Source organism: Stenella coeruleoalba, assembly GCF_951394435.1.
Source record: "Stenella coeruleoalba genome assembly, chromosome: 6".
NCBI classification, from domain to species: domain Eukaryota; kingdom Metazoa; phylum Chordata; class Mammalia; order Artiodactyla; family Delphinidae; genus Stenella; species Stenella coeruleoalba.
The window spans coordinates 127,539,631-127,552,329 of record NC_137151.1 but is presented as its reverse complement, the minus strand read 5'-3'; the positions used below and the strand labels follow the sequence as shown (position 1 = coordinate 127,552,329).

Sequence of the window (12,699 nt, the reverse complement as noted above, 5' to 3'; positions counted from 1 at the left end):
CCCGCCAGCGACCCTACCCTTAGGAGACAGCCCCGTGAGGGCACGGCACAGGTGCACAGCAGCCCATCTTCATAATCACCCCAAACTGGGAAGAAGTCAAATGTCTGTCCACACAAGGACAGAGAGGAAGATAGTGGCTTCTCCACAGCAAGGACAGCGGCCAAGCGGCAGCTGCGCCAGCGACGCAGGCGGGCCTCGCGAACGCTACGTCAGGAGGAGTGACGCTGAGACCTTCCGTCAGGTTCAAAGAGACAAAACCAAGCTGTGTTGTTTGGTGACGTGAAATGGGGGCAAAAATGATTTTAAAAAGCCCACAACACAAGAATGCGATTAACGTAAAATTCAGGATTGGTTCCTCTGATGGCAGAGCCTGTTCCTGGGGAACAGAGGGAGCCGTGGGAAAGGAGGGTGGAGCGTGCGGGAGACCGAGGGGGTCTAAGTGATGCCAACTGTTGTAACCGCATACTGCATGCAAAAGGACTTCTTCAGCTGTTAAATTCTATAAAAACACAGTTATGATTACAAATGTCACCCCTTGACAAAAGCTTTAACGCTGGAGGTGGGACGGATGAGCAGAAGGTGGCTTCTGAGTTTTCAGGCGGCCTGAGGCTTTGGCCTCCTGCGATGGGTGGGTATTACACTGGCCTGTGGTTAGTGGTTCCATGGGGTGCTCGCTGAAGGGTGAGGCCCCCAGCAGGACTTTGGGGCTTCATTTGTTCCACGCCTCGGGACACCACGCCCTCAGGGCTCGTGGGGCAAGGTCACTGAACGAACGCTGAGCCTGGGGCTCCCCAGCTACCCGACGTACCTGGCCCACAGGTACGGGACGCCCAGGCTCCCGGTGGGCAGTAGGATCTGGGCACCGGCCGCTTGGCCTGCTCCTCTGTGTCTCCTTCCCAGGCCCTCCCTGGTCCTTGCTGGGGTGGGAGGGCTCAGGAGAGCTTTCAGGACAGCCCTGCATTGGACCACGGGGGAAGCTGAGCCCTGGAGAGGGGCTGGGGTCTGCCCTCTGGCTCCTCTGTGGCCCCCATCCCTGCAGAGTGAGCCCCAAACTCCTCAGGAGTCTATGTGGGTCTCGAAGGACTCTGAGTGTGAGTCACATCAGCCTTAGCTCCCTGCCATAGAGACTGTAGAAGCTGGGCAAAGCACAGGAAGCAGTGGATGCCGGGCTAAGGCCCTCGAGAGGAGGGAAGCATTCGTTTCATCTCTCTCCCTCATGGCGTTTCCAAACTGCAGGGCAGGGCCACAGAGCCCAGAGGGAGGTCAGAATCCGGGGCTGCTAAGGGGCCTTGGGCTTGAGGGCTGCTATGTGGAGAGGACGGAGACACAGGTCTGTGAGGAGATCCGGGGGTCCTTGGAGCTGCTGACTCGTTCACGCCCAGAGGCGGCTGCTGCAGGCTGATGGCTAACAGAGACTCAGGAAGCACAGTGCTGGAGCTCCAGCCACACAGGGAGGAGGGAGCCTGTCGGCCCCTCTGGCTTCCCAGCTGAGCCTCCTGGGCGATAGCACAGGGGTGAGGACTTTGCACCTGCGGGATGAGCGCAGAGCTGACACCTGAAACCAAGCTCAGGCCCATCCAGGTGACCTGCCAGTAACTGGACCACCTGCCAAAACAAAGCTCAACACTGTACAGGAGGGTGACAGAGTCAACAGAGACCCAGAGGTGAACCACACAGTGGAGCTATTAGCAGAAAAGGCGCAAAATAATGATGGTTATTAAGTTAAAAGAGAAAAAAAGGGTAAAGAATGGACAAAACGGTCCGATGAACAACTGGACTATTTTGAGAGAGAATTAGAATCTATGAAAAGGAATCAAATGCACGTGCTAAGGTAGCAAAGCGGAGGCTTCCCTGGCGGTCGGTGGTTAAGACTCCACGCTTCCGCTGCAGGGGGTGCTAGTTCGATCCTTGGTTGGGAATTAATAAGATCCCGCGTGGTGCAGCCCAAAATAAGAAATAAAAGAGCAAAGCACAGCACATGAAATTAAGAGCTCACTGGACGTGTTTAACAGTAGACTAGACTCAACAGAAGACAGGATGCTGAGCTTAAGGAGAGACCAGTAGAAAAAGCGAAGTTCAGAGCAAAAAGAATGGCAAGAACAGAGCAGGGTACAAGAAGGATGGGGTCATGGTCAAAGGCCCAATAGACTGTAATCTGAGAACCAGGAGAGAGTGGGAAAGAAGCAATCTTTGAACAAGAATGTTCAAGAATTTCCAAATCTGATGAAATAAATCAGTTCAAAGGTTCAAAAAGCTCAGTGAGCTCCAAACAGGATTTAAAAACTAGGAAAATCATTGTGCAGCATAGCTCTGCTGTATTAAAGATAGAGAGAAATCTTAAAAGCAGCGAGAAAGAAAACCATGTTTTTTTCAGGGGAAAATAATAAAACAGGCACATGATTTCTCAACTGAAACAACGGAGCCCAAAGACAATGGAACGACATCTTTAAAGGGTGGGGAAAACACTGCAAACTAAAATTCTTTATCCAGTAGAAATGTTCTTCAGAAATGAAGGTTAAGTGAAGATGTTCTCAGACGATCAAAATCTGAGAGATTTAGTCCCAGACACATGCTCTACAGTTAATACTAAAGGGAATTCTTCAGGCTGAAGGGAATACTCTCAGGTGGAAGTGCAGATATGCAAGAACGAATGAACAGACCAAGAGGATAAATAAACAGGTAAATGTAAAAGTAAGACTCTCTCTGTTTACAGATGGCATGATCTTGTGTATAGAAAATCCCAAAGAAGCCACTACAAACACTATTAGAACTAATAACAGGTTTGGCAAGTTTGCAGGATACAAAATTAACACACAAAACAACTGTATTTCTGTACACTAGCAACAAGCAAGCTGAAAATAAAACAAAGAGAAACAATCCATTTATAACAGCTCCCCCCAAAAACCTGAACAAATTTAACAGCAAAAAAAGTGTAAGATGTACACACTGAAAAGTACCAAATATTGTTGAAATAAGTGGAAGAAGCACTAACTAGATAAACGCAAAAATATCCCATGTGCATGAATGAGAGGACTTAACATTGTGAAGACAGCAGTACTCCCCAGATTGACCTACAGATTCAACACAGTCCCTATCAAAATCTTAGCTGACTTTTTTTTTTTTGCAGAAATTGACAAGTTTAAAATTCATATGGAAACACGTGAGATCCAGATTAGCCAAAACGATGTAGAAAAAGGAGAACAAAATTTTAGGACTCACAATTTTTTATTTCAACACTCACTACAAAGATAGGATAAGGGCTTCCCTGGTGGTGCAGTGGTTGAGAGTCCGCCTGCCGATTCAGGGGACGCGGGTTTGTGACCCGGTCTGGGAAGATCCCACATGCTGTGGAGTGGCTGGGCCCGTGAGCCATGGCCGCTGAGCCTGTGCGTCCAGAGCCTGTGCTCTGCAACGGGAGAGGCCACAACAGTGAGAGGCCCGCGTACCGCAAAAAAAAAAAAAAAAAAAAAGGATAATCAAGACAGAGTGGCACCAGCATAAGGACAGACATATACATCAACGGAATAGATTTGAGAATTTGAAAATAAACCCATATATTTTATTATCATTTTTTAAAACAAAGAGGTCAACAATTCAATGGGAAAAGAATAGTGACTTCAACAAATGTTGCTGGGACAAGTGAATTTTCACAAGCAAAAGAATGAATTTGGACCCCTACTTCACACCATTTACAAAAATTAACTCAAAGTGGAGTTAAGATGGTAAATTAATAAAATATCTATACCCCAATTTAAAAAAAAAAGAATGGGATGTGTTTATATGTACTGATGTGAAAAGCTTTCTAAAATTTTGTGAAGAACAAAACACAATAGCAGAAATCTACTTTTAAAACACCTACATAAGTGTGTGTGTGTAAAACATCTACATAAGTGTGTGTAAAACACCTACATAAGTGTGTAAAACATCTACATAAGTGTGTGTGTGTGTAAAAAAAAAAGATAACAAGTTACAGATCACAGCCCTAAGGGTTTTTTTGTTTTGTTCTCGGGTTTTTTTTGGCCACACCAAGCAGCTTGTGGGATCTCAGTTCCCCAAACAGGGATTGAACCCAGGCCCTTGGAAGTGAGCGCGCACTGTCCTAACCGCTAGACCGCCAGGGAATTCCCCAGACCTAAGTATAAGGACTAAAATGATAAAACTTTTTAGGAAAAAACATAGTTGTAAGTCTTAATGACCTGGTTTAGGCAATGATTTCTTAGATACGACACCAAAAGCAAGGCAATAAAAGAGAAGATTGGTAAGATGGTCTTCATCAAAATTAAAGACCTATCTGCTTCCAAGCACATCATTAGGAAAGTAAAAAAGGCAACCCATAGACTGGGAGAAAAAAATACGTATATGCAAATCATGTGTCTGGTAAGGGACTTGTATCAGAACATAAGAGAACTTTTACAATTCAATGATAAAAAGACAAACAACCCAATTTTTTTAAAAACATAAATTTATTTATTTATTTATTTTTGGCTGTGCTGGGTCTTCGTTGCTGCACGCGGGCTTTCTCTAGTTGCGGTGAGCGGGGGCTACTCTAAGTTGCGGTGCGTGGGCTTCTCAGTGAGGTGGCTTCTCTTGTTGCAGAGCACAGGCTTCAGTAGTTGTGGCTCGAGGGCTCAGTAGTTGTGGCTCGAGGGCTCTAGAGCGCAGGCTCAGTAGTTGTGGTGCACGGGCTTAGTTGCTCCGCGGCACGTGGGATCTTCCCGGAGCAGGGCTCGAACCCGTGTCCCTTGCATTGGCAGGCGGATTCTTAACCACTGTGCCACCAGGGAAGTCCCACAACCCAATTTTTAAATGGGCAAAGATTTTGAATAGACATTTCTCTAAAGAAGATATACAGATTGGCAATAAGCCTATGAAAACATGCTCAGTATCACCAGTCATTAGGGGAATACAAATCAAACCCACAGTGAGATGCCACCCAACAGCCACTCGGACAACTATAATACCAAGACAGACAATAAGAGGTGTTGGATAGAATGTGGAGACATTGGAACCTCATTCATTGCTGGTGGTTTGTAAAATGGGGGTCACGTTGGAAAACAGTTTGACGGCTCCTCAAAATGTTAAACATCGAGTTACCATATGACCTGGAAATTCCACTCAGTGGTATACGCCCCCGCACCCCCAATGAACACTTACATTAACACAAAATCTTGCACGTGATCTCATTGCTGCATTAATCACAATAACCCCCAACATGGAAACAACACAAATGTTTGTCATCACTTCTTTTGGGTATAAACTTAGAAGTGGGATTGCTGGATCATATGGTAATTCTTTTTTTTTTTTTTCTGTTTTAAAAAATATTTTTGAAATAATTTGAATGAATGCTCTACAAATCAAAAACCGATTCACAAGTCCCTATTACATAATCAGCAATTTCATCAAGTCTCCTATATATGGTCTGTATCAGTTTTCTTGATTATAAGATGTCAATAATATGGAAATATTTTTAATATAACAGAATATTTAATTACATCAGTTTCCCATAAACACACAAGTCATTTAATGATGTTCATATTGGCCACTTCCATTGGTTGGCAAGAGGCTCTTCCACTAAAGGCTCCCATGGTTTCCACTGCACCGTTTTTCTTGCCAGGCTTAGTTCATTTTCAGCCTGAAGAATCACCTCTTCTATTTGGCCTCCCTGAAGTTGCTCTTCTAATTTTGTAACATCTGGCTCCGCTTTAACCATACTCAGCTTCTCAGTTGTAACCTGTTCTGTATACTTCCGGTATGCTGCATTTTTAGGGATTTGTCCAAGAATCTTTGTATACAATGTTTTTAGCCTCTCGTGTGGACTCTCACATGCAGCCAGTCCCACAAGGCCAGTGGTCTTCTTCAGCAAGCCCGCCACGACGGCCATACGGTAATCCTGTGTTTAATTTTTTGAGGAACCGCTATACCGTTCTCCACCGCAGCCGCGCCGTTTCACCTTCCCGGCGGCAGTGCACGAGGGTTCCAGTTTCTCCACGTCCTCCCCGGCACTTGTTTTCTGTTTCTTTGTTGTCGTTCAACCATTCTAACGGGTGCGAGGTCAGGGCATCTCCTTTTAGCACGGGTCTTTCCGGTGCTGCGTGGAGAGCAGGGCTGGCAGGTGGGCACTGGTGCAGAACTCTGGGGAGATTACGGTGGCTCGGGGCAGACAGGACCCGTGGGGTGGGGAGTGAGGAGAAGTGGATCCGATCCACTTTGAAGGTAGAGAAAGTGTGGGGCGCAAGAGAGCAGAGTCTGAGGTGACTTGGAGTTGGTCCTGAGGCCAGAGCAGGAGGGAGACGGCCGCCCGCTCTGCCCCCGAGCCCCCTCCAGCTCCCCTCATCCGTAGGGACCCCCTTCCTGCTGTGTGCTGTTCACCCCACCCTCCAGCACAGAGGCTGGTACCACAGCTGGCTCCGGAGATGGTGCTGGGCGAGGGAGGGGAGGCCTGGTTCCTGAGGACGGCGGCCTGGGCCCCGTCCTCCCGCTGCCACCCCTGGGTGCCCCATCTGTGTCCCCAGCCCCGGTACCAACACAGGCACGGCTGGCAGATGCTGGGAGGGGCTCACCGGCCCAGGGCTTGGCGGGGCTCCCCACCCTGCCGGTGGCTGCCTGGCGTCCAGCTGGACGGAAGGAAGTGGGAGGAATGGCAGCTTCTGGCCACGTGGCCAGAGGGGCTCACAGCACACGTGCATCCGGGGGTGAGGCCAGCCCCGGGCCTCTCCGGGGGCTTCCAGGGGCCACGGAGCACCTGGGCTGTGGGCAGCACGGGCAGGACCCGGGGCGCCCACCGTGCTGTCCTCCAGAGGCTGGAGAAGAGCTGGATGGCCCCTAAGTGCCCTTCGGATAGGCCGGAGGTGGCCACGGCGCCCAGAGGGTGGAATGCTTCTGCGTTTCTAGATGTTCCGGGTGAGTGTTTCCCCCGAGGCTATGTTTTGGGGCAGCAGGAAGGGAGGCACCTGTGTCCACTCTCAGGCTGCAGCAGCTGGAGGCTCGAGGCCCCGGAGGACCAGGGAAGAGGAACCTCCCTGGCGGGGACTCCCGGGTCTGGGACCCGGAATCTTCCCCAACAGCCTCACTTGGGGTGTCTGTGGCCCCCCAGGGACAGGGGTGGGAACCCTAGAGATGGCCAAAGGAGGCCCACAACAGGCTGCCTGGAGGGAGTCTCCTGCAGGCCCCAGGAGGTGTGTTCTTCTCCAGGTTTGACCCAGGGGACAAAGCTTGAACATGAGTGAGCCTGAGGCCAGGCTGAGGCCCTCAGTGTCCTCGGGGCCTCCCAGAGTGGCTGACCTGGGCTCTCGGGGTCGGCTGGAACCTAAGGCAAGGTGGGGCCGGTGTTCCCACCCCAGCAACTTTATCAAAAGCATCTGCACTCCCCTGGGCCCAGGGTGACCTAACCTGAACCCCGTCACTAATTTTGATCCTAACTAACCCTAACCTTAACCGAAAACCTACCCTGTCAATAACGTCACCCGTGCAGAGCTCCGAGCCTCGCCCTCATCTAACCCATCGGAAGCTTACCCACGCTCTGACCCTGACCCTGATTCTAAAGCCCATCTCCGCCCTCTGGGGGTTGGGCCTTCTCTCCCCGTCACTTCTGTGTTCTGATAAACTGGCGGATGCAGAATGAAGCAGACACAGCCCAACAAGCACCCACGGTCTCTACCCAGACCCACCACTGGCCACGTCTGCTGCGCTCACGGCTCTGTTTTTAGGCAACCGCGTCACCCTCGTGCATTGCTCTGTGTCCCATTCCTTCCCCCTTCGCCGGGGGCCCCACCCGGCCCCGCCCAGCCTGTTCTGAGGGGTGTCTGCTCATCCCTCAGGGTTAAGGGCACCTCCCTCTTCCCTTCGCTGGGGCAGGTGAGGGTTTGGGTGTCGCTGGGGGACGCAGGAGGGAAGACACAGTTGGCATGCATCCGCCCCACCAAGGGCCTGGGGCCACTGTCTCCCGGGTCCCCGCGTCCACCTCCTAACCCTAGAGCAGACCGAGCCTGGACCCGGGGAGGGGAGGAGGGGAGGGGTTACCTCCGAGGCGTTGGCTGTGCTCCCGTGAGAGTCCCCCTTCTCTGCCCCGGCGGCCACGTCGATCAGGACGGCACTGTCCTCTTCCCGGGCCCGTCTGTGCTGCATCCCGCTCTTGCATCCCGCCAGGGCCAGGGCCGGGGTGGGGATGGGTGGGGTAGGAGGGGCACGTGGGGCCCGGTCCCTGTCTCACCGCACAGTCCGCACTTCAGAGGGGAGGACGGGGCTTGGAGCAGGGCTGGGTCCGGCCCGGGAGCAGAGGAAGCCGCCCTAGATTGGGCCCCTGCTCCAGACCAGGGAGACGGGGAGCACAGGGAGGCTGGCCCCGCAGCTGTCTGTCTGCCCACCTGCCCAGGGAGTGCCCGCCTCCCCCTCCGCGTGGCAGGGCCTGGGAAGGCCCGAGGGTGGGCTTGGAGTGCAGACCCCCCCGCCTCGCCTGCAGGGGGAACAGACCACCCTTTAATAGAGACAGGGCCGCGGCTCCTCCTCGGGGATCCTGGGCCAGCGGGGAGGACCCTCTGGCCATGTTGACCCTGCGTCCTTCCTGCCGGCCCCTGGATCCCTCTGCGGGGAGGACGGACACCACTGTTGCGGCTGCCGGGTCGGCAGAGCGGGGCAGAGAGCGCGGGGAGGTCTGCGGCCAGGAGGGCTGCTGGTGGCTGGGACGGTGCGGGGGCGGGGAGAGCTACAGGAGCCGGGGCAGCTGTCATTCAGTCCAGAGAGCCCGAGGCCTGGAGGAGCAGATGGGAGCCCGCACCAGGCCCCAGATGCCCCGCCGTGGCGAGCGCGAGGGCTGGGGCGGGGTGTTTGTCCGCGCTCTGCGCCGGGAGCACAGGGACCGACCGAGGCCGCCCCACCTGCGAAGGCCCGGCCCGAAGTGAGCTGCTCTGCGGCGCGTCCAGTGGGCAGGTGGGCAACCGCGGTTCCCCAGGGCTGGGGTCCCCCCACCGAAGCCACACGGAGCACCTGGCCCTTCTCACCCCCGAGGGCCTGGAGGAGATGCCGCGCCAGGCCCAGGGGCCTGCGGAGCCCTGACGGGCCAGGTGTTTGCCCAGCCTCCCTGGGTCCATCTACCCGCTTCCTCTGGCGACCCATTCACGGCAGAACGGGCTCCCACCTGGCACAGCGGCTTCCGGAAGAGGCCTCCGAGCTCATGGCCAACCTCCCAGCACCAGCCTGGTCTGGCAGCCAAGTCTGGGTCAGCCCTGAGGGCAGAGAGCTGGGAGGGACCCTGTCCTCACGGCCCTGCCCCCATGGCCGTTCCCCTCCTGCCCTTGGCTGCCTGTGGAATTCCCTGAGTCTGACCCTTATCCTGGCTGGAGCCCCTGACCTCGGCACCCATGCAGTCGAGGAGGAGGAATCCTGGCAGAGGGCAGCCTCAGGCTGAGCCTGCGGGGCTTGCGGCAGGAGGGCTTGGCCAAGCTCCCCAGCCTAGGCCGCTGGACACTGTCCTCTGGCTGCCGCTGCGAAGGACGGTCCCGGCAGAGACCGACCCGCAGGGTCCCAGGCCCTCCGCTGTCGGTGGCCCCAGCACTGTCTGCTCAGGAAGAGCAGAGTCAGCGGGTTCTGGAGGCGAGTGCGCAGCTCAGCTGGAGCCTCAGAGGGACACAGGCGCGTGCAAAGGCACACACGCCTGCGTAGAATCTTTTACTTTTCACTTTATACAATGTTTTATGGTTTGAAATTTTTTCAAGTTGCATTACTTTAGCAGTTAAAAAAAAAAATTAGGGCTTCCCTGGTGGCGCAGTGGTTAAGAATCCTCCTGCCAATGCAGGGGACACAGGTTCGAGCCCTGGTCTGGGAAGATCCCACATGCCGCGGAGCAACTAAGTCCGTGCGCCACACCTACTGAGCCTGTGCTCTGGAGCCTGCGAGCCACAACTACTGAGCCCACGTGCCACAACTACTGAGCCGGCACGACTAGAGCCCGTGCTCCACAACAAGAGAAGCCACTGCAATAAGAAGCCCGCGCACCGCAACAAAGAGTAGCCCCTGCTCGCCGCAACTAGAGAAAGCCCGCGTGCAGCAACGAAGACCCAACACAGTCAAAAATAAATAAATTTATTAAAATAAACTTCTAAAAAATAGTCTATTAATAAAAAATATATTATTAAAAAAAATTTCAGCAATCAAGCAAGCTACAATTAGCACGGCTGTACTGCTGGGTCCCAGGTGCTAGGAAGGGCCCAGGCCCAGGAGCCGCTGCTATGCTAGCTTTATTTGACCATAACTTTTAATATATGTTTATATAATATTCAGAAATACATTAGTTAAAAAAAGCTAAGCCTCCAACTACTGTGGCTTTGACACCAGACCTTTGTGTGGCTTAACCCAAAAGGTTTTCTTCCTCACCTCGTAAGTAGGGAGGTGCTGGCACCTGGGTGGGTTCAGTGGCTCAAGGGTGTCGGGGCCAGAGCCCTCGCCTGTGGCTGCAGGAGTGCTGTGGCAGGTCCAGCCACCGAGTCCACATTCGAGGTACTGTCCTAGCTGCACCTGCCCTTCTTCTCGGGAAAGCAGGTGTCGTCAGCTAAGCACGAGTCTCAGGCCACCCCCGGCCATGAGGCAATCTGGAAAGGTGGTTTGGAACAAATGCACCCCATCCTTGGCGGGTGGACACATTGCTGGTCTGGGCGAAACCACTGAGGTGAGTGCCCACTGTAGTGACTGCCAGCTGGGAAGGACTCCGTCCTCCTGACACTTGCCTGCTCTGCACAGAGCCTGAGGGGTGGACCACGGATGTTCAAGGCTTCCTGTGCCCGGACGAGCTACCTCGCCTGCACAGCGTGCTCCCTGCCCGCAGGACCCTCCCCCGCTTCCCCCAAACCTTCTTCTTGCACAAAAGGAGCACCCTCCTCCAGGCAGCCCCCCAGCCTGCTCACCAGCCATCTGCCGCCGTCCTGCCTGCTTGTCTCTGGCTGCACAGGGCACTTCCATCCCCGCAGCCTTCACCCCGGTCCAGTGCGTCTGCATGCCTATCCCCTGCCCCCCGACCCCTATCTCTCCTTCGGCCCCCCTGGGTCCCTACCCCGACTCCCCATCCCTCCTGGTTCTTCCTGCCCAGTGCTCCAAGCCCAGAGCTGGGGGTTCTCAGGGCTCCTTCGCCCTCACCCCACCTCCTTCCAGGCTGCTCTGGCTACGGCTTCACTCTCTGCCCCTCCCCACCTCTGCCGCCCCTTCTCAGGTCCCCGCCCCCTCCCCACCTCTGCTGCCCCTTCTCAGGTCCCCGCCCCCTCCCCACCTCTGCCGCCCCTTCTCGGGTCCCCGCCCCCTCCCCAGTGCTGGTCTTCTCTTCAGGGTCACCCACTCCTCCTGTTAAATGACTCCTCAGCGAGCCTGTCCAAAACGCTCTGCTTTCTTCCAAAGCACGGGTCACCTTCCAACTACGTAACTGTCTTATTACGGTTATTGTTTAATCTATAGCCACTGTATGCGAAGTTCACAAGGACAGGAATTTAAAAACCTCTGTCGCGATGTCTCCCAAGTGCCCAAGAGAGGGGCTGGCACGGAGCAGGTGCCGAGTGCCTGCTGAGGGACGAAGGTCAGATCCCCCACGGAAGCTGCCTCCTTCCCCTGGCTTACCGTCGGCGTCGTCACCCCCCCTCCCCCTGGCTTACCGTCGGCGTTGTCAACCCCCTCCCCCTGGCTTACCGTCGGCGTGGTCACGCTGCAGAGACCCTGGTGAGGCGGCTTGTGCTCACCACCCTCTGTTCACGGGGTGCTCTCAGCAGGGACTCGGGCCTCACTTTATCCCCTCGTCCACTCCGTCCCTGTTGTGGGAACCCTCCTACTCAGACGCATCCCTCTGTGATGGACGTGCAGTCCACGTGGCTGTGGCCTCCTGTGGTTTCCCAGCAAGGGCGCTGTGGGCTCCTCCCCACTGAGGAGCATTTACCGTAGCCGAAGGCCCAGCCTGGACTCAGCCGCCGCTGTGCCCGGGGCCTGCGTGCAGTGCCCTGCCGGCCAGGAGGGGACAACTCCCGACGTGGACGCCCCGGTCCGTGCCCCCTCTTCCCCCGTGGCAACCCCGCACTGTAGCAGATCAGCTCCCTGCCCTGGTTTGCACACCTCTGATGGCAGCCCTGGCTGGCTGGCCCCCAGCTTCTCTGAGCTGCCTGATTGTCCTGGGCCCATGTTTCTACCCGGATTCTCCTTCCTCTGGTTTGCAGGAGTCCTTTACATCTAAGCGTCAGGCCCTTTGCCAGTTCTAAACTCTGAGCACACGTCTCTCAGTCTGCTCTCAGTGGTCTATTCATGGTGTCCTTTGCCCACAGGAATGTTTACTTTATGTAAACTAACCCATCAAAACCTTGTCTTAAGGCTGTGCTTCGGGGATTAAGCAGCGTTTCTGCACTCCCAGCTCACAAATGTATCTTCCCACCGTTCTTTCTACTGGCTCGCGATTCTACTTTCACACGGAGACTTTTAATCCTCAGGTCGGCCTGCGTACGACGCTAGGCTGGGTCAGTGTCCCTTTTCCCACAAACTGTGCTCCTCTGGCAGCCCCGCCCAGGACACAGGCCTCTCATCCCGGGACCCACGGGCGCCCTCAGCAGCACCGAGCCCGTCCGAGGGTCTGTGCGGCCGGCAGTATTTCTACAGTGTTGGCAGTGTTTCTACGGTGGGTTTGTAGCTTTTTTGTTTTCCCCCCGATTTTTTATAATCTGGAAGGAAATCACTGCTTTT

General features: G+C 54.5%; 1 protein-coding gene across 1 annotated transcript; it reads right to left on the bottom strand.

Moving 5' to 3' along the window:
* Positions 1 to 5,530: 5,530 nt before the first annotated feature.
* On the bottom strand, positions 5,531 to 5,881 carry LOC307188159 (NADH dehydrogenase [ubiquinone] 1 alpha subcomplex subunit 5-like; the record flags this gene model as incomplete). Its single annotated transcript, XM_079924919.1, has 1 exon — positions 5,531 to 5,881. The coding sequence occupies one exon, from the start codon at positions 5,879 to 5,881 to the stop codon at positions 5,531 to 5,533; it is 351 nt and encodes a 116-aa protein (XP_079781045.1).
* Positions 5,882 to 12,699: the final 6,818 nt, after the last annotated feature.